Raw genomic sequence first — 22,819 nt, forward strand, 5'->3', positions numbered from 1 at the left:
CAAAGCTACTTTCATCACCAAATGCAGACCAGAAAGGTAGTTTCTCTCATGTCTAATGGTGTGCAGCAGTTATTTTTGGCTTCATTTGTTTCTTCTGCTTTCCTCTATAACATGGGGCTCATTGGACCTACTTCCTATATTATCTGGACATTTCAAACAGCAAATTCCCATCTTTTCAGAGACTGAAAACATTGCCATTCTTGTTTTCCCTCAGCATCTTGCTGGGACTCACTACAGTTTTTGTGGTCCCTTGCACTGAAGTCTTATGGTTCTTTCAGGATGATAGGGAGTGGCTGGTAATCTGTGATGGCTGGGGGACAGTAGGTGGATCTGCATGGCCAAAACTCTGTATGAGCGGGACTTCACTCATTCAGACAGACTCTTATAGTGAAGGTCTATATTATTCTATGTATTCGTTCTCAGTGTTAATATGTATTCAAATGGCCCATTCCTAGTTTTTTGAGTAAAGGACTGTGGATTAAGGTATATGGAAAGAAACAATAATTGTAACTTGTTTCCAAGATGCACAAAAGAATGATGCAGATTTGACACATCACAAAACCCCCACAGAGCTTGCCCAGGTGGGTTAATACCCATGGTAGGAATGCCAGGTGGCGTTTCTCTTGTTCTGCCGATGTTATGACGTCTGAGCATGAGAAAGCACAGAGGTAGAATTGGTGAAGCCCTTTGGTTGCGGCTGGTTTTATGGGAATCCGTTTCCCGGACACAGCAGATGTTCTGTATCTGTACAGTAGCATTAGCTGAGCCCCATTTGAGAGTGATTCATTTCATCTCACTTTAGAACAAGCACTTGTGGAGCACCTGTTAACTGACCTATATCACAGCCTCCTTCAGGGTAAGCTACATGACACCTTGTAGGAACTCAACTTTTTCCATTGCCTATAAAATGCAGATCTCTGTGCAACAGATAGCTGTAGACAAGAGAGGTGAATTGCACCTCTTGTGGTAAGTGCTTGTTCAGTATGAGCTGAAGTATCAGGCTGAAGTCAGACCTGCTTCAGGTATGGTATGAAAGAAGAACAGTGGTTAAATGTTCAAGGGGCATTTGTGTCAATGCTCTCCATGTAGAAATCAGATGCTTCTTCCTTCCAGCACAAATTAAGCTTGAAACTCTCTTCCTCTTCCCAAAATAAAGGAAAAAAAAGTAACAGTATGGCTTCCTACTGGGCAGAAACCTTGGAACAGTACTAGCTGTCATAAACCACAATTGTGACAGGAATTGTGATAATGATTAATCAGTCTAGATGAATCCCTCTGCTGTGGCACTATTTATTAGTATAGATGGAGTTGGTACACCCCACCTGCTGCTGATCCGCAAAAGGATTCTGTCTTGCAATAGAGGAGCTACTGGCTTAGATGTCTCAAAGGGCTGAATCACATTGCCAGTGCCACTTTTCTGGAAGAAAGGCCCTAAATTCAGGATATTTCAGACATGAATGCTTTGCCCTTCTCATCCAAATAGCTGCAGAAATCTGGGATCTCCTAGTCCAAAACTAATCTGCAAACCTGCGGGCAGGTGAAGTTCTTGCCAGGACTCAGCTAGCATTGACCTGGAGTTGCACTATGTGCAGAATCTCTGTGCTTCAGGCACATTAGAAAAAAATGTGGCAAAACAGTTCTGCCAGTTTGCAGGACAGGATTCCAGTATCTTGTCTGCTTCATTTTTTAGAATGCAAGTGCTCTTGATCACATCCTACAGAGTCCTATGGGGTTTCCTTCTGTAAGGCAAGGCAAAATGCCAGTTAGATGCTGAGGAGGAAACTGGCAAGAAAAATACGTCATTGTGTTTCAGAAGGGCTTTTCTTACTTTCCAGGCGAATTAAAAAGAAATCTGTTTGCTTCAGTTGAAAGAGTACACCAAAGACATTACGAACTGGCATAACCTGCCCTCAGACCTCTGCCAGCTTCCCTCTCCCTGAGGGTTTCAGTGAGCTCCTGCGATGCAGCAGGGTTGCAGCGCTGTGCTCAGCGCAGACTGTGCGCCACAAGTTGTTCTCTGGGGTTTCTGTGCAGTGCCTCAAAACAGGCAAAGACATGGGCTTCTGGCATCACAGCCAGGATAAGTAACTTTTGCCACTTCAAAATGCCAGTTACTTTTTTAGTGTCTTATATACTGATTGAGGAAACCATCTTTGGGCACCCAAGCTTGCAAGCCATTTGGCTGAATTCACTGGTGTTTCTGTTTATCTGTTTGCCCGTTATTTTTCATTTTGAAAAGCAAGGATCTTCTAACAGTGGAACTCCCTATGTGAATTTCTCTCCTGGCAAATCCCCACCACACCCATATGAAAACAGTAAAAAAGTAAAAATTTGCTCTCTCTTAAAAATCTGTAAAACTATGCAATCTAAAAGGTCCTGAGGTTAAAAATAGGGTCTTCTGGTAATCTGGACACTTGCTGGCTTGTACAAGATACAAGATACCAGATACCATGTTCTTTAGGTTAGAATCTCAATGTTGTGTGGGCTTCAGTAAAGTATATTATGCTGGTGATCAATATATGTAAAAATATGATTAACTCTGCAATAATTTGAATGCTACTGGTTTGAATTTTGAATGCCAGTATGTAGTGAGACATGCTGTGAGGGGGATTCACCTGATCAACAGTAGATATGAACACATAACTGGGTTATCTAGACTCTGTCTCTAGGACTAGCACTTCTAAACATCTAAAACAAATGTTTCAAGTACAAGTACAAGGAGCACCTAGGCCTCTGGGGAATAAAAAAGGAGCCTAAAGTGACTGCTCAGAGGTAGACACATGCATTGTAAGCACTGCAGGTTATGTGAGATAACCTCTGACCTATGAGACTATCTAGGGTTAAACATTGAGGTGTTTTACCCAAATGACTATTACAGGCCAAACTGACAGAGCTCCTGGAAAAAAAAAAAAAAAAAAAAAAGGAAAAATGGGAAAATGTAACAAAGTAAGACACATTTCCAACTGACAAGGCAGGAGAGTACCTTTCGGCTCTGGAAAGAGTGACTCTGGCTCCTGCTGAGCCCACCAAAGAAATTTTAGGCAGCAGGACTAAAAAGCCCAGGAACTGCGAAGATCTAGGAATCTTAAACCATTGCCAGAAGGGGCTGACGGATTACTATCAGGAGCAGGTGCCTGTAACCTACAGAGAGCATTTAAAGAAGTTAGATCAGCTTGGGTGACTGCTTTGATAGAGACATGCATGTGCGGTTTTACAATGTGCCTCTATGTGCCTCTGCAGGTATTACTATCAATAAATCATTGCTTTTTCTAAGGCCATCTACTTGCCATTAGCGTTGATTCTCAAGGGTGATTTGTGGGCAGCCGGGCTTGCTGGATAATCACCAGGTGCTGGAGGGGTCTGCCCAAAGGGTGAGGGAGCCCTATCCTCTCTTCCTGGAATTGTAAAGGAGGAAGGCCTGAGGCTGGAGGCGTTGCAGTCGGGGGGGGGGGGGGGGGGGGTGGAACATGCATTAGAGCTCTAGCAGAAAGGACATTGTTAACATAGCTGTAACTTACAGAAATGTAGGGGAGGGACCTGGGTCTAGGTCACTGAACTGTCCCAGCTGAAGTGCCAGCTTTACGGGCATGGCCCTGCTGGCATGGACCTGAGCCAACCTGAAGCTAACTCAGATGTATCTCCAATAGCTGTATTCACAGCCCCGACTGATGTGCAGTCCGTCAACAGTTCTTACTGGGAGTTCTCACATGCATCAGCAGTTGCCATGCTTCCTAAAGGCTCACTCTTCTGACTGAGAGAAGTTGCCAGATTACAAATATAAAGTAGTATTTGTAAGTTTTAAAAAATTTCCCCTGACATCTTTTATGTTTGCTGGTGACTTCTCTCCTGCAACAGGCAAAGCACACCTGAGCTTTTCTCCTTGTTGCTTTCCATGAATATTAGAGCTGAGTCTTTTCCTTGGAGGGTTTGGGAGCATGTGCATCCCAGGAAGCTCTATAATTCTACAAGATGCTACCCATCATGGAGGAAGATCTTGTGGACAATATGAAGTTAACAGCCTTGTCTGCAGTCCTCTGACAGTTGGGGCTAGAGTGACAGGGAGCATGGGAGCATGCTCTGCTATCTAACCAGACAGCTATCATGTTAATGGCCTATTGCCTGCCTGTGGGCAATTTTCTTCGATATATCTGGCAGTGTTTAACCTGTTGGATCTGTTCAAAGTACTGGGTCCCCATATGCTTCTAACAGTGCACTTCAACCACGCTCAAATTCAACTTTGTGGCTTGCTGTCTGAACAACCTGCAAATCTGGTTTCTGAGAGTGGCCTTGAGCTGCCTGTAACAGGGAGGATAGACAAAGTCTAAGGGAAAACAAACTCCCAACCCTTGTATGATGTATCCCAAAATAGTTGTGTGGCCCAGAGCCGCACACATCTACCGTATCTCCCCAAACTGAAGCTTCAGCCTGCTTCTAATTCACTCCCTCTCTCTCCGATGAGCGTCCTCTGCCTCCCGTAACTGCAGCCATAGAAGTCCCTGCAGGCATTGGTACTTTAGTAAGCACAATAGTGAGTAATGATCAGTCCATAACCATTTGCTCTTGTGCAAAACATGAGTTTGTGTGTACTTTGTCTGGGATGAGCTTTTTTTGAGTTCCAGATGAAAATCTGTACTAAAATCTGGGCTGTGAGTAGCCATGTGATGGCCATTTCTGGCTTAGCTAACAATGCTTAGCTTGAGAGCTGCGCTCATCCACGTAACATGCTTTCCCTGGTACTGCTTTTTCCTGTGCAGATACTACTGGATCTCTTCCTCCATCACCTCAGCGGCTCAGCACACTGCACTTTTTTATGCTATAGCAGAACAAGGCTATTGCCCTGCTCAGTGCTGAGGACTGGAGGCAGGTTGCCTCAGCCAGTCCACAAGGAAATGCTTGTCACAGACAAGGCAACGACTAAGTAAGGTGGAGGCAGATGTTGGTACACAAAAGGTCCTATCCTTCCTCAGCTCCTGGTTCCAGTCCCCCTTGGCAGCTCAGAAAGACTCGGAAAGTCTCTTTTCTGCATTGGGAACGTGTTTGACCCGTCACCAAGGCTGAAGATCACTGAAGGGGACAGAGACACCAAATTTCAGACGGACGAGTACGAGCCTGGCCGCAGCCACGTGGGCTCTGCCTGGTGCAGATGATGAGGGTGATCCCTGCGGGGCCGGGAGCACCCTGCCACTCACTCCCCTCGCCGGGGCTGCTGTGCCGCTCACCCCAGTGGGGCTGTGCATCTGCCGGTGCGCCTGGGCGCTAGCTGCTTTGTGTCCCCTGCAAAAGGGGGGCCAACCGGACACGTCCTGATGGCATGGGGGTGTCGGGAGAACATCTCCCCTCCTCCAAAGACACGGTGGTCACTGGTGTTACCGAAAACCGTTATCTACAACACTGGGACCCTCGATATGGTATTAAGTATGACCTGAAACCAGCTTGTTTCAATCCCCAGGGCAGCTCTCAGCCCTGTATGCGCTGGGGCATCTCAAACCCTCCTGTCACCACCCAGCCCCCCACCTCACCCCCCCCTCCCCCAGTGTGGGGCGAGGGAGGCTAGTGCGGTCCCAGCGGCGCCTTCCCGTGCCCCCAGCTATGGCCGCTGCCACCTGCTCCGCGCTGCAGCCCGCCCCGCTCCGGCCCGGGCCCGGGCTCGGGCTCCTCGGGCTCCGGCACCGCCCCTCGCGCTGCCTTCCGCCGGCGGGGCCGCCTCCTGCTCCCGGCAGCCCCGGCCGGCATGGCGGCGCCCGGCGCGTAGGGCCGCACGTGCGGGGAGGGGGGGCGCGGGCCCGCGGCCGCCATGAAGGGCAAATCCGCCGCCCACAAGTCGGAGAACACGCACCGGGTGAGCGGCCGTGGCGACGGCGGGTGTCCGGGCGGCGCGGGGCCGCGGAGCGGAGCCCGGCGGTTAAGCGTGCGCCCCGGCTGCCGGGCTCCGGGGGGGGCCCGGCCCGGCCCGGCCCGGCCCGGCCCGGCCTGGGGGGCGGGGGGCGCCCCGAGCCGGACCGCGCTTTGGACCGCCCCTGTGAGACGCGGTGTTCGCGTTGATAAACGAGTATAAAAAACCCAAGTAGGGAGCAGAAGCTCGCAACAGCATCACGAATATTTGCTTTAGACTCCTTTATTTTATTTGCTTTAAACTCCTTTATTTTATTTTTTCCCGCCTGACTTGTGAGAGCTGATATTAGTATCCCCTTCTTTTTCCTGTATGTATTTTCACTCGGTAGCTGTGGGCATTTTCTTCCCTTTTGCACTCGAATTCATGAAATCCTGCACGTGTCTAAACCACTTGTTCACTGTGCACCGGAGCTGCACTAGGACTAATATTGAGAACTGAAGTAAATAAAATAAATAAATAAATCCATTAGGGTTTTAACTTATGTATTGTTTCCAAAAAGAAAAAAAGTTGTACAGTCTGTTAGAAATCTGTGTCTTTTTGTCCATGTTTTGGAGACAGCTGTATTGAATGGGCCCTTGTGCATGAGGTACAAATGTTTGTTTTTGAAAGGCAAGGAGAGGAGAAGGTTGTTTTTATCTCTATGCAGAATGTTACTGTCTTTCTTCAGTTGTAGATGCCATGGGATTTTTATTGTTTTTATTCCCTTCTTCAGTTAAAAAGAACCTCTGCTCACTTCATTAGTATTTGTCTTAAGATTCTGATACAACTGTTAACAGAGCCTCTCTTTTTGGCAGATGCCATCTAATAGCCCATCTTTTGAAATTTTTTCGTTGCTGTTTTTCATAGTTTGTGCTGTGTATGTTATTGGGAGTAATTTAGAAGGCATACTTTCAGAATAGAACAAAACAAATTGTATGTCCTTTTGTTTTACAGTTTCTTACCTTTTCGGAACGTTTAAGTAACATTAATATCGATATTATTCATCGGATCGACAGAACTGGAAGCTACGCTGAGGTGAGAACACCAGTAGCAGTCTTTTCCCTAAGGAAGATCTCAGATCACTTCACTAGATATGCTTTGCAAAAGATTCATGTAAAAAAAAGTTTCTTTTGGGAGGAACTGGAAAGAAGTGTATGGAAGAGTTGCCTTTCTTGGATTCTCATTTCCTGTGTTGTTTCTCTTTTCATGCTGACCTGCTTCACAATACTGCTTTAGAGGTTTTTTGACAGCAGGACCCTGGTTGTACCATATGACTGGGTAACTTGTAGGTACTTCTAAGTGGGGAGGATGATGCTCTAACAGTCAGCAGTTCTAGGTCCAGTCCTGCAAAATGTATGAATGTATGTGAAGCATGTGCATATGTCTTGAGATACCATAAAAAAACATTGTCTATATATGTCCTTTACATCGTTACTGCAGTTGTAGTGCATGGTAGGTTAATTATCTCCTGGCCTGCTGAACAGTTGTTTTGAACTTCCTGCTCAAAGGCTGTGAGGATGCCAAAAGAAATCTCAAAGCATTTGTGCTGGGATGGCTGTGGATCACTGTACTGGATTATCAAGGCCAGTCAAGAGGTCTAAAGCAATTACACAAATGGTTCCTGTCACCAGAAAGTATTTTCAAATGTGTTTTGAATATAGAAAGGAAGGTCTCATTTTCCAGCAGATTCCATAGCACCTTTTGAAATGAAGTCATCATGATTTCTTAAAAGATTCCTAAAGAAAATATTTGAGGCACTTGATAGTTTTCTTCATTTGAACCTCTTTATGGGTCACATTCTTTAGAGTTGACAAGCTAATATTTGTTCTTTATTTTGACAGGAAGTTGAAACCTACTTTTTTGAAGGACTACAGAAATGGAGGGAATTGAACCTCACTCAGCATTTTGGTACCTCATTTTTATTTATTCATTTTCTTACTTGCCTGAAAGTGTTAAAATACATTTCCTATGGACGCGAAGTCTACTGAGTCTTTCTGTTGGGCTCTGGGGAGCTATTTTTCTTCAAGATCCTACATGTTTATGAGCAACTGGACTGTAATGCTAAGGGTTTCTCTTTTGTGTTTTGAACAGTGCAGTTCTACAAAGAAGTAGCCAACAAATGCCAGTCCTTCAACCAACTGGTCTACTACCAGAGTGCCATCGTGCAGAGCTTGAAGACACATTTGCAAATCAAGGGCAGTCTTGCTTATCAACCCCTGCTAGAGTAAGTACATGCTGATAAAATATAGCCAGGGAGTCTTGGCAGTATAATAGGGTAAATGTGAATACTGTCATGAGTGCTCTTTTTCCTTATTGTGTGTGACAAAGAGGTGTAGCTATAACATGCCCAAAGTGGCAGTATTTCTTTGATAGAGCATTATATTTCTAAGAATTTATTTTTAGACAAATAACTACTGCAAGGCAAGCAAACTAGCATGAGTGCTTGCTGAGTATCAGCCAGAATCATCTATGTCTCCCTGTTTAATATTATCTGCTATTTTTTTAGTTATAAAATGCTTGCCATTCACAGTTGGGTAGTGGGCGTTATTTAAATAAAAGTAGGAAGCCAGCATCCTGCTATGTTTCTTTTCAAAAAGCCTGCATTCCATTGAACGCAGAGCTTGGAGTTTGATTATGCAATACTTTACATGGTTTTTGTTAGTTCCTTTTTAAAATACACTAACACTAGTGTATTGTCTGAAACCCAGCCTAGTGGTGCAGCTGGCTCGAGATCTCCAGGCTGACTTCTATCCTCACTTCCATGACTTCTTCTTGGCCATCACCAAGTTACTGGATACACAGGACACAGAGCTGCTGGAATGGGCTTTTACTTCTCTTTCCTATCTCTACAAATACTTGTGGAGATTGATGGTGAAAGACATACGCAACATATACAGGTAAAGGCCATGTTCAATATATGTCTTGATCAGCAGTTATTACATGCTATGGGAGCGTAAATGCCACTTAATTATTACGACTTAGTGCTTCAGTATAATTGTTAGAATGCTTTTCCTGCTTTCAGAGTCAGACTATGAGTCCTATTCTCATAATCAGCCCCTTTGAGGAACCACTGCCTTCCATGAGGTACTGCATTGGAGGAAGGATGTGGGTTAGTCTGAAAACTTTAGCCTTTGGTCACATTGTCTCCTGGTATGGTGGATGCAGGTGGTGATACAAGAGGAAGCAGCCTCCTCAACTGGGAAAGCAAAGCTCAGAAAGACACTGGATTGTTGGAGTTGTTTTGGAAACCTGTGACAAAGTCTAAATTCAACACAAGTCTCCTGGATACGTGTCAAGTACCTTGGTCATAGTTGTATCCTTCCTTTCTTTCCCAGTTGCAGACCCCAAGATTTAAGCTATTAAATGGATTCTTTTGAGTCTTTAACCATTCCTTTGCCAGGATTTTACCCTTTTTGTTCTTCCCTTACTCCTCTCTGTTTAGTGAAAGAGCAAGTGAGTTCTGCACAATTTTGTATGCTGTAAAACTCCTTGGCACCAGATGCTGTGGATTCTGAAGGTTGCTATAGGCTCAAAGAGAAACTGACCAAGTTTGAGGAAGTTGTCAAATATAGAGGAACCACTGCTGGCTTGGGAACCCTGAGCTGCAGATGGTTGGAGGCTGGTTTTTTTATGTGCTTGCCTTGTTTTTAAACCCTTCCTCAAGGTTTAAAACTTGCAAGGTGTAAAAGGCTGCTGCTGGAGACCAGATATTGGGATGGAGGGACCTATAGCCTGATTGCTTGTTCAGTCTTATGCTGCTGTGGTAGCAAGTCTTTTCTTCTCCTGGCCCTAGCCTAAGGGCCTGTGTTGCTTACTGCTAATTTTGGCTGGGAACAGATGGAGCAAAAGATGGGTTAGAGATGCTTTCTCCTTAACCCAGCAAAAGCTTTCAAGCATATTGCAGGAACATCTGCCTGACTGTGCCTGTGTGAGGCACGAATCTTTTTGCACTTAACATGTGCTGAGCCACCTGCAATTACTACTGATGTTTACGGGGGAATTACAAATATTCATTGCCCCTCTAAATTGTATCTCTAGAAACTTTATATGCACAGGAGAGCCTGTGGCTCAGACGCAACTGAAATGCAGTTCTGGTGTATCAAATGAAGTTTGGTTTCACCTATTACTGCTGATTGTTAAAAATCTTGATGCTGCAGGTGGATCTGTGTGGATCCAGAGATGTTAGAGGTATGTCTGCTTGGAAGATAAGTTGTCTGACATGAGATGTAAACATGTTAGCTTCTCATTTGATTGTCTTTGCAAAACTATATGCTTTATATAGGGAGAGTGACAAGGAATGGTGTTGAGGAAGGCCAGTTACCTTCTCTAGAAGTACAGATTCTTAGTGTTGTAAAGGGTGGAAATGTGAACTGAAAATGTAACTTTTTAAAACCAATCCCTGCACTACCTTTAAGACAGTGGATTGTTTTGTGTCTTTGTAGTCTGTACAGTACCCTGCTGGCTCACCAAAAACTTCATATCAGAAATTTTGCTGCTGAAAGTTTTGTCTTTCTAATGAGAAAGGTAAGTGAGACGTTTGTATTGTGACTCTGTCTCCGTTCTGTCATGGCCCTTGGCCCTTGTCTGAACTGGCAAACAGTGTCTCCTGAGTTGTCATTTTCTTTGAAAATATTTTGTCTCTGTCATACACGTAATACCAGCAGTGGCAAATAGAGGCCTTAGTGCTTTCTCTTTCAAGAGCAGTGAAACCAAATGTTCACAGCTAATTTACCTAAAACTTCTTGAAGTTGTAAGGTAATTTCACATGGGGAGGCTTTAGTTTGTAACTGCACGTTTGCTCAATAGTGCTTCAAGGCTTTTGTGTAACGCAAGTTATACAAAGAAGTTATATTCTGAAAATGTTTCTGCACTCCTGAAAATCAGAGAATATAATGTTCCCAGGAAGATCAATCAAGGAAAGGGAGTGATAGCTGTTGTGTTTCGTTTACTTAGACTATACAAAGCCAGGATTCCTGACAGTGACTAGCAAATCTGAGCATCTCTATTTTTGCTTCAGGTTGAGAGACCTGGCATACTTGTTTGATTTTTTTTTCAGAAATTGCTGAACTTCAAACCAAGTCCTCAGACAAAGAGGGTTTCAAAATCTTGGACCAGAAATCCTTGCAATATTCCCAAGTATGGTTATGGTTTTGGATAACTGGATTCTGCATCCAGCTGATGCACGTCTTCTCCCAGACTGGTGCAGAGACCTTTGTATTCCAATTGGAACAAGTTTAATGGTGCATTTATGCACATACTTTACTCTAAAATCATCGGAATGATCAAAAGCATGTACTTCAACTTCAGTGGCCTCAGTAGACCTGTGTGTGTTTGGGGGACCTGTAGTGATTGAATAGCTGACCATTTTCCTTCATTCTATTTTCTTAGGTTATTGCAGAAATAATGAGCTTGAACTGTTGCAGAAAGGCCAGGCTAGGACAGTAAGGTGGTTCTGCAGAACTCCCTCTTCTAATTTTGCAGCTCTAATAAAAGATAACTTTTTTTCTCCTTATGTTTTGCAGGTTTCTGATAAAAATGCACTCTTCAATTTCATGTTCCTTGATCTTGGGGAGCACCCAGAGAAAGTGGGAGGTGTGGGACAGCTACTTTTCGAGATGTGCAAGGGTGTTCGAAACATGTTCCACTCTTGTGCAGAAACGGTAAAGATAAGAAAAAACTGCTAGTATAAATGTTGCTGTAATGGAGCCTTAAGTAGTGCTCAGTGAAACTTTTGACTGTTGTCTTGTTCACCTCATTTGATCCTCAGTGATAAGCATGCTGTTTGTTATTTAACAGGATCTAATACTTTCTTCTAAGAATCTTTTTTGAGATGGGGAGGTTGTTTTTAGTCATTCCTGTATTATATTCCTATCTATTAAAATGACTCTGCTGATAACTAAGCATAATTTTGTACTCTCTAAATTAGTATAAAAACAATTTGGATTTTAAATGATAGCTGTATTTTTACCCACTAGTCATTTTACAGAGCATTCAGATCACTTTGAGATTTTAGCAGTATATTGCACTCATTAAATTTAGGATCGCCAGATTTATTTTCAGAGAATAAGGACATGATGTGCTCTTTCCCTGTGCAGGCAATGAAGTTAATGCTGCTAAAGTTGGGGCCTGTTACTGAAGTAGAAATTGAACTACCATGGATAACTGTTGGAGAAGCATTTGAGCAGATGATCAGATCAGCTGTAGTGCATATCCATAGGGAGCATTTTGACATTGTCTTCAAGTGCCTGGAGGTACATTGCTTTTCTTTTTTTTTTTTTCCCTTCCCTCCACCCCTGAAAGACTGAAAAAAATGTCTATACTTACTAGTGAAAGTATCTGTGTGCTAAGAGCAGGATTGGGTTGTCTCTCCTTTGGAAACATTAACTAAGTGGCATATACGTGGGAGAAAATCCCACCCTTTTTCTAAGTTCAGAGTGTCCTGGTGGTTGGGCTGTGCTGTATATGGAAAGGGGCCTACTGTGTGCATGACTTGGAGCTCAGTCCCAGAGTTGGGCAAAGAAGAGTTGCAGGATCTGTCATTGCAGAGATAGACGTCCCTGGGCCTTTGCAGATTGGAGAGTTGTTAGGGCTTCTTTCCTTAAGCTGAACTAGATTTGTTGAGCCAAGTCCTCTGAATCACCGAGTGTTTTCAATTTGGTTGTTCGCACACTGCTGTATGGAGGTTATCATCTGAGGTCTGAGGGAGCTCAGCTGATTGCCTTGTGCTGTGCTGTGTTGGGTCAGGGTGATGCAGCATGATGAGCCTTGTAAGTGGTTTTTACTTATCTGGTCAACATTTAGGTGCTTTATTTTTAGGGATTCATGTACTGTTTCTGGGAGGTTTTGTTTATTGAACAAGACTGTTAACAATAGTTTGTTGGGCTGATGAAATATTGATTCTTTAGAATTCCTTTCAGGTAGCAGGAAGTGAAACAAGTGATCATTTCTCTGAAAATTTTCACTTTTTATTTAAACAGGAGTCACTCTTAGATTTGCAGGGAAAAATAACTAAGGCTAACTGCCATATGGCTTCAGAACAAATGGAAAGGATTCTGCAAGCTTATCTGATCCTAGTAAAACATGCAAATGGATCCAAAATCTCACAGCCTGAGGAAGTCTGTCAGGTAGGTCAGACAATGCCTTTGGTTGATGCTCCAGAGAGGTCTTTATTGAATCTGGAAGAGTTGGGCTGAGCTAAAACATTCTTGCACATTTCTACTGTATAAGTGGATTTAGAATTCGAGCGAAGTCTGAACAGAGAGATTTGTTGGGAGTGTCACTGCTTCTTCAAACCTGTGAGAATTTTCCTTTGTCAAAATACTGTAATAATATGTAGTGGTCTTTTAAATGAGCAAGGGGGAGAACTGGGCTGCTGCTGCTAGAGATCATGTTGAGCTGTAATTCCGGCCACTGTGGAGGAGAACGAGACCCTTGTAACTGTGATGGTGAAGTTCCATCAGAGTCGCATGCATTTGACCCCATAGATTCAAATATTGGCATTGTGGCCTTCAAACTTGGGCAGAACTATTAGGATATATTTCAGTGGGTGGGCTGGAGCTTAGAACAGCATGTTCTCTGGCTCTAGAGACTATCCAGGTCATTCAGACCAGACAATCATTGACTTAATAGACAAATATTAGTTCTCTCTCTTTCATTCCACAGATTTTAATAAAATTGTTACAAACACCAGATCTGTCGGCATCTTGCTGCAAAACCTTGCTGAACACTATCTCTGCTTTACTGCTAACTGAGAATGTTTTCTTGCCTGATGCTTTGACCAAGGAAGCTATTGAGAAGGTAACAAAGACTGCTTCTTGTAGCAGAAATCTCAGAGCTGAGGCTCCCTAGAGCAAGTTGACTTCAAAACATACCACTTTGGGCAAGGAAACAGGCTATAAAGGTTCCTCTTAGCCTTCTTGCACAGACAAGAAAGAAGCTGCCCTATGCCTGAAATAATACCTGCGGTAGTCTTAGGACTGCTTGAGAGTTTTACAGATTGTCACTGTGTTAATAGTGATGCTACTGCATCAGATACCTGTGCAATGAAAAACAGACTCTGCTTCAAACACCTATAGACTATGTAGAAAAGGGAGGGAGAACAGAGGAGGAACATGTCCTCTCTTTGATTATAAAGCAGGTCAGTGAGCTTGTGTTAGAACCCAGCTCTCCAAAAAGTACATTTTTCACTATTTGGACAAATGTACTGAGCATGGGCTAGCCTTGTGAACTACACTGCTGACAAGTACAGTTTGATTTAGAATGTATAGGCATATTTCAATACTACCATTGCTCCTGAAGCATTGACAGGATTAGTTACATATATTCCTATCAAACCCAGTTTTTCAAGTATTTACACTTTTAAAATGTTTTTTATTAATAGGAGATGCTACTGTGGAGTCTGATTCTTCAGTTTTCCTATTGCAATACACAATAACTTTGCAATTTATAGCGTGGATCATAGTTATACCTTGCAGATGAAAATACATCTTAAAAAATGCATGTTGCAAATGATTTGCAATGGGAAAATATGGCTGTTGCAGTTGTTTTAAAAAATAAAATTTCACGTGATCTTCAGTGTAGGCTTGTGTTGAAGTAAGATTGGTTCTGGCTGTGGTAGAAGTCCAGTTTTTATTGGAAGACATGATCCTTCGAGTATTTGAGTATATTTATGTGGAGTTCTTCTAAACTAGAGGGAACTTAAAGCTGTCCTTATGATTTGAAGGAAGGGAGATCTTGGTGCATATTTATATGTGGTACATCTCAGCATTGAGAAGCGCGCTGATACTGTGTGCCATGAAGGAGGGTTCATATCTCAGTTCCTTCAGAAGCACAGAGATCGGCTCTCTTTCTGAGGTAGTAAACTTTCTGCAACCAAATGTGGAAGATTCATACCCCAGGAGCTACACAGGAAACGTGCCAAACTGAAAGATCTTTTGGACCCAATCTTCCTGCTAATGGTTGCTGTGTCTATGCTATAGTCCTAGAACTTCCACCTACCATTTTCCAGATCATGGTAAAGATAGCTGAGCTGTCTTTGGACAAATCTAGCCAGGTTTGTTTAAAAGGGCTGTGCTGCTTCTGTACCTGGGTTGTCATTGGAAACTATTGCTGAGTGAAGCTGAACTAAAAAAACCCTGCTAAATATGCACAGAACCAGGCTGAGCATCTCGGAGTCCAAAGCATGGTTGATTGATAAACTAGACAAAATGACAAAAGTTGCAGAATTTAAAAGTTATCATATGTTCCCATTAACCTTTCATTTGCATCTTGCAGGTATTTGGAAGTGAGTTTGAATGGCGCTTCCTTTTGGACTTCTCTGAGGTGATGTTCACAATGAAGCAGTTTGAGAGGGTAGGCGGACGTTTTTGTGTATTATGTTTATTTTAGTTGACACATAAATTACTGACAGGGAGGGGTAAGAAATGTATGGCATGCACAGCTGAACAGCAAAACCTTCTACAACTGGGAGATCTGCAGTATGTTTATCTGCATTGAATGCTGAATCGGTTTCATGTGGTGATGTGACATATTTAAAGTTATGGCATGATCTAGTAAGAATGAAAGCCATTACCATTAGAAAATGATATGAAAAAAAAAGCATTTCTGTGTAGTTCAGGTATTAGGAGAAGCTGTGGTGGAGTGGGAGGTGAGTGCGAAGTTAGGGATCTGGAATGTCCTGAGAAGCCTGGATTTGGGGCAGATTTTTTGCATCAAATTGCTGTCCCTACCAGAGTACTGGTATGTCTGTGTGCTGGCGACTTGCAGCACTAATGAAAAGTCTGGTGCTTTGCTCATTCATTTATAAATGTTCAGCTTAGTCTGTGGCTGGTGTCTTGGGTTACTTAGGGGTTTGATCAGGATTAAAAAGACTGCTAAACTTTGTTTTTCTTTCTTTTTTCTCTTCAGCATTTTCTTCCGTACTTTCTAGGGTACATTGAGCATTGCTTCTCTGGCACAGATGCCCTCGCAAAGGATGAGGCAATGGCAATCTTGGCTAAACTTATTCTGGTGAAAGCAGAGCCTCCCACCCTTGGCTCAATGGCATTTGAAAAATATCCTCTCATTTTCACTGAATCGTCCATCAGGTGAGATTCCTTGTGTTCAGGAATGAATAGGCGCATCTGCATGACTCCATGCCTGGAGGCTGGGGCATGCAGAGCTACATAAAGGTTTCTCCCTATTATTTGCCAGAGTTACGTAAATAAGAATGGTGCTGGCAGATCTGCAAACAAAATGATGCTGTGAGATCAATTTTTTTTCTTTTTGAGATGGTTTGAGAAGAGATACTCCTCTGGAAAGATTACTACTCATAAAAAGACTAACCAGTGTTGTGGTAGACGTTTGATGTGAGTTTTGCTATGCTCAGATGCATGCTGCACCAGGGGGCAGTTAATCTTTGCAGCAAGTGCTGCAGTCCTGGTTCTCGTCGTGACTAATCTGCCTTTGCCCTGACCTTCTTCTGAACAGGATTGTGTCTTGTCCGGGAGCTTCTGGAGGAGTAGTACAGTATACTTACCACAGAGCATAGCTAGGTACCAAAGGGCACCTAATTAATCTAGATACAGCACTGTGCTGGCACAGCTTGACTGCTTATGGTTGCAAAGCTAGCTTGGCTGCAACAAAGTGAATGCTTTTCCACTGGAGATGTTTGGGAAAAGTTTGGGATCACGGTTGTCAAGCACAGAACAAACATTGCTAATCTGTTGATGATGCTTGTTCTGATCTCTGTAGCTTCGGTAATTCGGGTCTTTTGCCTGCAAGGAGTGGCAGTTTATTTTACTGTTTATATAAAATTTTTTCTCTCTCAAAAACAATCCACTCCATGGGTTTCTTTCAGTTTTTATTTAATAGAGTGAAGGTGTTAGAGTTTAGGGAGCAGAAGAATGTGAGTCAAAAGGATAGATTTCAATTTCTTTTCCCTTATTTTCATAGTCTGTTGATCTTTTTGGATTTTCAGTGATATAGAGTACATAGCTGATAGGATCTTGGTCCTACTTGAGGCTTCTTTGTGCTCCTGCGATGTCAATAATAGAAAATAGGACTGGGAATGATCTCAAGATACTGTATATACCATCTCTAATCTAGGAGAGAATTAGCAAGTCTTGAACCAGTCCTGAAAGATGTCTGTTCAAACTGTTCTCAAATACTTCCCATCCTAGAGATTCCCCAGCTGCCCTGGCAGTCTGTTCCAGTGTTTTTCTGCATTTATGATTAGAAAGCTTCTTTTTCTGTGCCAATCCTGAGTTTCTGGAATTCTCTTTGCAGCAGATTAAATCCATTGCATTATCTCATCTTCAGGGAACATAGAACAATTTATTTCTTCCTCCCTGCATCCAGCTTTTAGAAGTAACAGTCTTTGATCATCAGAAATCTTCTTTTCTGTGGATCAGCAATCCTAATTCCTTGAAGTATATCTCATATATCATGTTTTTTAAACCTCTCATCATTCTTGATGCTATTCTTCTGTTGGCTTTTTTCTTTCCTGAAGAGTGATGTCCCTGTAGCCCTCCAGCCACATTCTTGCCTGTGATTGGTGGAATGGAAAGTTTGCTGTCCACGGGATGTGAAGTACTCCTGGTTATATGTTCCAGTATGGTGTCAGCCCTTCCTGCAGGAAGGTGTGGTTGTTGATTTGGGCTCATCTGTGATTCTGTTTTAGTCCCCGAATGTTTCCTAACTGGCTGTTTTCTGTCATCCATTAGTCATTACCAGTAGCTAGGTCATTAATGAGCCATAGACATGCTGACAGTCACACAAAGGACTGTTAGGTGCTCTTAGAGGCTATACTTTCTAGCTGTGAGGATATCTAACTGGGAACTGGCATCTTTCTTTCCAGATATATTTCTTGAATTTCAAATAAAGACCTGACGTTTCTTCTGGGCCATGTTCTGTGCCCCCCGGCCTTCAAATGACTGGATGGTCTTTTGTCCTGTGGAGGGAATTAATAGAAAAATCCCCTTGGGATATCTAAGTCTTTTTTGTTAGTTGTAGCAAATTTAATTTCAAATATCATGAGAGGAAAAAGAACAATCTCTGATATGCAACTGTATATTACTAAAAAGTTTGGTTTTATTTTTAGCTCTAATATAAGACAGCAAACAAGAAAAGAAGGAAGGACACAGGTGCCAGTGTTGGATCATGTACTGTCTTTAATCCAGTTACCAGAGAATGAAGATATCACTGACCTTTCGCAGCCTTGGGTTGCCTTGGTTTTACTGCCACATATTAGGTAAGGTATATTCTAAGGCATTATCTGACTGTATTTCGGTAATACTGTCAATTTCGTAGATAATGTTATTCATTATTAGTCACAGACCGTTTTACTAAGGCAAGGACAAGAATTACTAACTATAATTTGGGGAAACTGGGCTCAAAAGGTGAAAAGATGCTGTGGAAATACTGTGAGTCAGTGGTACAGTCGGGAATAGAGTGAGTTTCTTGATTAGATTCAGTACCCTAGCTGGTAGAACTGTTCTTGACAGTTTACAGTTGCTGTCCTCTCGAGACAAATGGTGTTCTCAGTTATTTTAATGTACTTGCATGGAAGGAGTTGGAAATAAGATGCTACAAGTAAAGTTGTAAACTAGAAGCGAACTATTAAAAATAGCTTACTGCTGCTTTTAAACTCAGGATGAGCTATATATAATTTAACATGAGAAAGATGTGAAGGGGAAGTAAACCTTCATATGTGTTTAGGTGTTAGTGTAACACAGAAATAAAAATCTTCTCATTTATTTTGGACAGACCAATAGACAAAGAAAGCATCCTGCCGTATGTGACACGTTTTACAGACTTTCTCTTCACAGCCATTGACAAAGGAAGCCTCTGTAAAGGTCAGTTACTGTTATTGCCTGTTCATTTGCTTTTTGTTGGTATGTAAAAAGAAATACAAAGCAGTATCCCTGAGAACAGAGCATGAAAATGAGTAACAATAGCATTGTATCTGGATTTAATGAGCAGCTCAGAAAAGCTAGAAAAGCAAGGCTTCGGGAAAACTCCCTCAAGGAAGCAACTCTGCAAATGATGTTGATACTCATAGTAGGGTGGCGGATGTTCTGTAAAGTGGAGGGCATAGTGTCAAAATCTAGTTTTGAAGAAGATAATTGGAAGGAAAAGAAGCGAGAGAGATGATGTTGGAAATAGTAGCAACAGCTCTGCACCACCTCTGTGTATATACAAGAAGCAGCATGTTGCTATTTGCTCCTTTGCCCATAAAAAAAGAAATGCAACCTCAGTCCTATGCTCCTGCCTTCTGCTGTCCTATCCTGCATATCTTTGTTCTATTTCCCTCTCCCTCCTCCCAAACTAGCCTTCCTGGACAGTTTTCTTAGCGTCTGGTACTTTCTCCAGCTCCATGGTCTCTCTAATTCCTTCACCTTGTATGGGACGCCTGTCTCTTCCCATTACCTCTCTAAAGCACACTCAGCCTCCCCAGCCCTGTGCTCCCTCTTTGACCTGCCTAGCCTCTGTATCCTGAGATGAAAGTGCAAGTCCCAGAACTGAATAGTTTTCTGCAAATGTTGTGGAGCTCAGGTATGCAGACTTGGGAACTGGGACAGTGCAGTGAGTTACCCTAGGCAGCTGTTTAGGGATAGCTGCCTGTGTGGAAGTGCTTACTCTGTTAATCATATGGATGTGTCCACAATGAGATGAGAGTTGCTGCCTTTGTCTGTGTAGATGTAACACTACAAAATGGTATGTAGATTACAGTTTGGGAACTTCTACCCTTAAAGTATAGATGTAGGAAGCCTCATCCTGCCATGTCTTTCAGTTTCTCATCCTCTCTGTCAGGAATTCCCTATGGAGGTTAATGGTGAGTAGGAATCTTCAGGTACCTGGGGAAATTAAGCAACTTGGAATGGAAAGAAGTTTTCAAAAGAATAAATAGGAAGTGAGTGCCGCTTTCCCTTCTTTTTCATGGCAGATGGATGCATGAAGGTTACATCTTTTAACAAACTTTTCTCAGCTTGCTTGGCTTAGGTGCTAGGGAAGAGAGGAAGGAAAGGGGGTTTATTTTTTTTTGTAAAAAAGCCACTTAACATCTTTGGAGTGACAGGGAAAGGAATTGCCCTTCCGCTTCCTTGCTTACAAGAGCTTTTGCTCTCCTGTGCTGCTGGGGCAAGACCTGTTAGAAAGGCAGGGAAACCCTCCATCTGTAAAGCAGTCTGAGAATTTTAGGAAGGAGATGCTTTGGCTATAACAAAATAAAGCAAACCCAATTTCCATTCTCTCCTAACAAGAAATCAGCATTCAGGTACATAGGACAGCTTTGTGAATCTCATATAGTACATTGTGAAAGTGCCAAAGTTTATAGACACTTGTGCAGTACAATCTGTCTCTGTATTTTTCCTTCTGAAGTGTTTCATGCTTATCATTTTGGACAGCTTTTCTTCATTTTCTGAGTGCCGTTGGTAGCTCAAAGCTGTCTGAGACCTCTGCAACGGTGTTTAGCTCCAGGCTCCTCTGGGAGCTCCTCTGCTCCCTGAGTACATATATGTGATGGAGGCAGTCACCAATTGGAAGCTGCTCACAGCTTTCATTGATAGCAAGTTGGAATAGACACTTGCCCAGAGGGCAATAGCCAGAGGAATATTTCTGTTATGGGTTATGATAACTATTAGAAAATGCTGATGCCCGTTCTGAGATCCATGTGTTACTCTATTTCTGCGACTCTAACCATTTGAAGATGGCCAAGCACCATGCAACCACAGATCATTGTGACTTGAGTAAATACACAGACTGTTCTTGTTCTCTTTGATCCAGGAAGCCTGTTTGTGGCCTGCCAAGCTGTAAGTACTCTCCTTAGTTTGGCAGAGTCTTCTGAAATACTCCATTTGTTACCTGTGGAGCGTGTCAAGAAGTTGGTGATGTAAGTAAATTCTGCCTCTTCTGTGATCCTCCTCGGTGCTCCTTGGTACAGCAAAGAAATGACTTTGCTTTTTATGCAGGGGCTTGTTAAATGCCTTCTCGTGTGGTGCCTATTCTGTCAATACCTGCATATTGCTTCACTATTGTGCTTATATAATGAAGCAATGTTGTAAACACTACCTGCTTAGAGAACCAGATAGTTGTAGTACCTGTTCAGTGATGCTTTCTCTGCAAACTGGAGCTTTGTTAGACAGCTGTGGGGTAGTACGAATATGTTCGTCCTAGCTTTACCTAAGAGGATTGTGCTTAGTAGCTGTGTGTAACATTATAATTGTAAAAAGGAAATTAGCAGCACATTCTGAGTTGTTTTTAAAAGTCTGGGCTTTGGCAATCTGTTGGCAGTTTGGGGATTCCACTGTATGCTTACATATCTGTGTATGTAATGCTGCACAAGCGGAGAGGTTTGATTCTTTCCATTCTGTGTATTGTAACTCCCTTCCAATAATTATCACACATAATTGAGTGAGTGAGGGGATCAAGGGAGCCACTTGCTCTCCCTCTGGCAAATCCTGCTTAATTTGCATCATTTGCCAACACTGTTGGGCTGCAGCATCTGCCTGTTGTCAGTGACTTGAGTTTCAAAACATTATATTCAGTTTGAAACCAGAGTTGTCCACGTCTGAGACACGCAGGAGGTTAAACAGCCAGCCTAGATCAGGCAGGAGATCTTCGCAGGGAGACGCAGCCTGATGCTTCTCTGACAGGCTGGGAATGCAGAGCCTGCATGGAGCAGTTTTAGGCAGCAGAGGGAGGTCTCCCTGGTTGCATGTAGGGGACCTGATCATAGTGGAGCTGATCTCACAGCTAAGCTTGGGTTACTTCTTTTCTGTTGAAGTTGATCGTTGAGCTCCAGAGCAGTAGCAGCAGCCCTTGTATGAGCTATGCAGATTTGTGGATCTTTTTCTGTGGCTGTGTGTATATGGACTCAGCCTGCCAGCCCCTGCTTGATAGGCCTGCTTAGTACAAAGGAGAAATGGTCTTGCCTCTTGGGCTGGCGTATGTAACTTGGACTTGGAGACTGCAAGTCAGCTTGCCAGTGAAGTCCAACCTCACAAGCCAAGTCTGAAATCATGTAGAATTTTCCCATAATACAATTCACAGTATTACCTTATTTTCAAATATCTTTATTGTTGCAGTGTTCTCTGCTAATAAACTCCTGTTGTTTTAGCACTTTCCCCTCAGACTCCTCTGCATTGCTTTTGGCTGATCTCTATTACACCAGATTGGCATTGTGTGGCTGCCAGGAGCCACTTTCCCAAGGGAACCTGATGGACTTGTTTGAGAAATTGCACCCTAATATTTCCACCGGTGTGTCCAAGGTAATCTGCTTTTTGCTTTGAGTGTCTGCAAGATGATTTGTATTTTAAAATGCATTTTAAGTGAACAGAGTTACATGACAAAGATTCGAAGCAGACACATAGGATTATATATAATAATTACTTTTGTAGCATCTGTTTAGGACTGCGTACATTTCTAAGAGCCTTACATGATGCATGAGGTACCAAGAGAATAATTTTTAGCCATGGGCAGCTTGTGTCTTCCATAGAGGTGATTCAGAGCAGGAACTTCAGGTGTTCATTCTGAATTTGCCTGCTAGACTATAGGAGCTCATTCATTATAGGGGGAACCTGGTGAAATCAGCCTCCTGTGTCAAACATTCATCTTTTAGTAGGGTTATATGTGTCTGTGTATGTAGCCTGCCTGTTCTGACATATGTTTCCTCTTCCGACAGGTCCGACTTTTGACTATCCGAATTCTAAACCATTTTGAGACTCCGCTTCCTGTACCAGTTGAGGTAGGGCTGCATTTTTTCCTTTAACTTTTCAAATCCATTTGTGTTATCTGTAAACTGTTTCGGCTTTGCTGCTTCCTTATGCCAGTTTTATCTCTTTAGATCCCTCCTCCTTTGTTTTCAGATGAGTGAGTTCTGATCCCCACGTGGTAGAAATCAGAGCAAGTCCCTTGTCTTTTTTCTTTGGTTCAGAAAGGTTGGGACTCTGTGTGCTTTGATGAAACCGC

General features: G+C 42.8%; 1 protein-coding gene across 1 annotated transcript in view; it reads left to right on the plus strand.

Annotated features, from left to right (window-relative positions):
* Nucleotides 1–5,755: 5,755 nt before the first annotated feature.
* The window catches only part of UTP20 (UTP20 small subunit processome component), a 64,624-nt gene continuing 47,560 nt past the window's right edge, over nucleotides 5,756–22,819 (plus strand). Inside the window, exons 1-17 of the mRNA XM_062585968.1 lie at nucleotides 5,756–5,839; nucleotides 6,827–6,907; nucleotides 7,714–7,780; nucleotides 7,964–8,096; nucleotides 8,581–8,769; nucleotides 10,315–10,396; nucleotides 11,395–11,532; nucleotides 11,968–12,123; nucleotides 12,850–12,996; nucleotides 13,535–13,669; nucleotides 15,146–15,223; nucleotides 15,779–15,957; nucleotides 17,952–18,101; nucleotides 18,617–18,705; nucleotides 20,636–20,741; nucleotides 21,969–22,119; nucleotides 22,533–22,595. Coding sequence (XP_062441952.1) covers nucleotides 5,795–5,839; nucleotides 6,827–6,907; nucleotides 7,714–7,780; nucleotides 7,964–8,096; nucleotides 8,581–8,769; nucleotides 10,315–10,396; nucleotides 11,395–11,532; nucleotides 11,968–12,123; nucleotides 12,850–12,996; nucleotides 13,535–13,669; nucleotides 15,146–15,223; nucleotides 15,779–15,957; nucleotides 17,952–18,101; nucleotides 18,617–18,705; nucleotides 20,636–20,741; nucleotides 21,969–22,119; nucleotides 22,533–22,595 — 1,989 coding nt within the window. The 5' untranslated portion in view covers nucleotides 5,756–5,794. The remainder of the gene's footprint in view (nucleotides 5,840–6,826; nucleotides 6,908–7,713; nucleotides 7,781–7,963; nucleotides 8,097–8,580; nucleotides 8,770–10,314; nucleotides 10,397–11,394; nucleotides 11,533–11,967; nucleotides 12,124–12,849; nucleotides 12,997–13,534; nucleotides 13,670–15,145; nucleotides 15,224–15,778; nucleotides 15,958–17,951; nucleotides 18,102–18,616; nucleotides 18,706–20,635; nucleotides 20,742–21,968; nucleotides 22,120–22,532; nucleotides 22,596–22,819) is intronic.

This window comes from Rhea pennata, chromosome 1 (assembly GCF_028389875.1).
Source record: "Rhea pennata isolate bPtePen1 chromosome 1, bPtePen1.pri, whole genome shotgun sequence".
Lineage (NCBI taxonomy): Eukaryota > Metazoa > Chordata > Aves > Rheiformes > Rheidae > Rhea > Rhea pennata.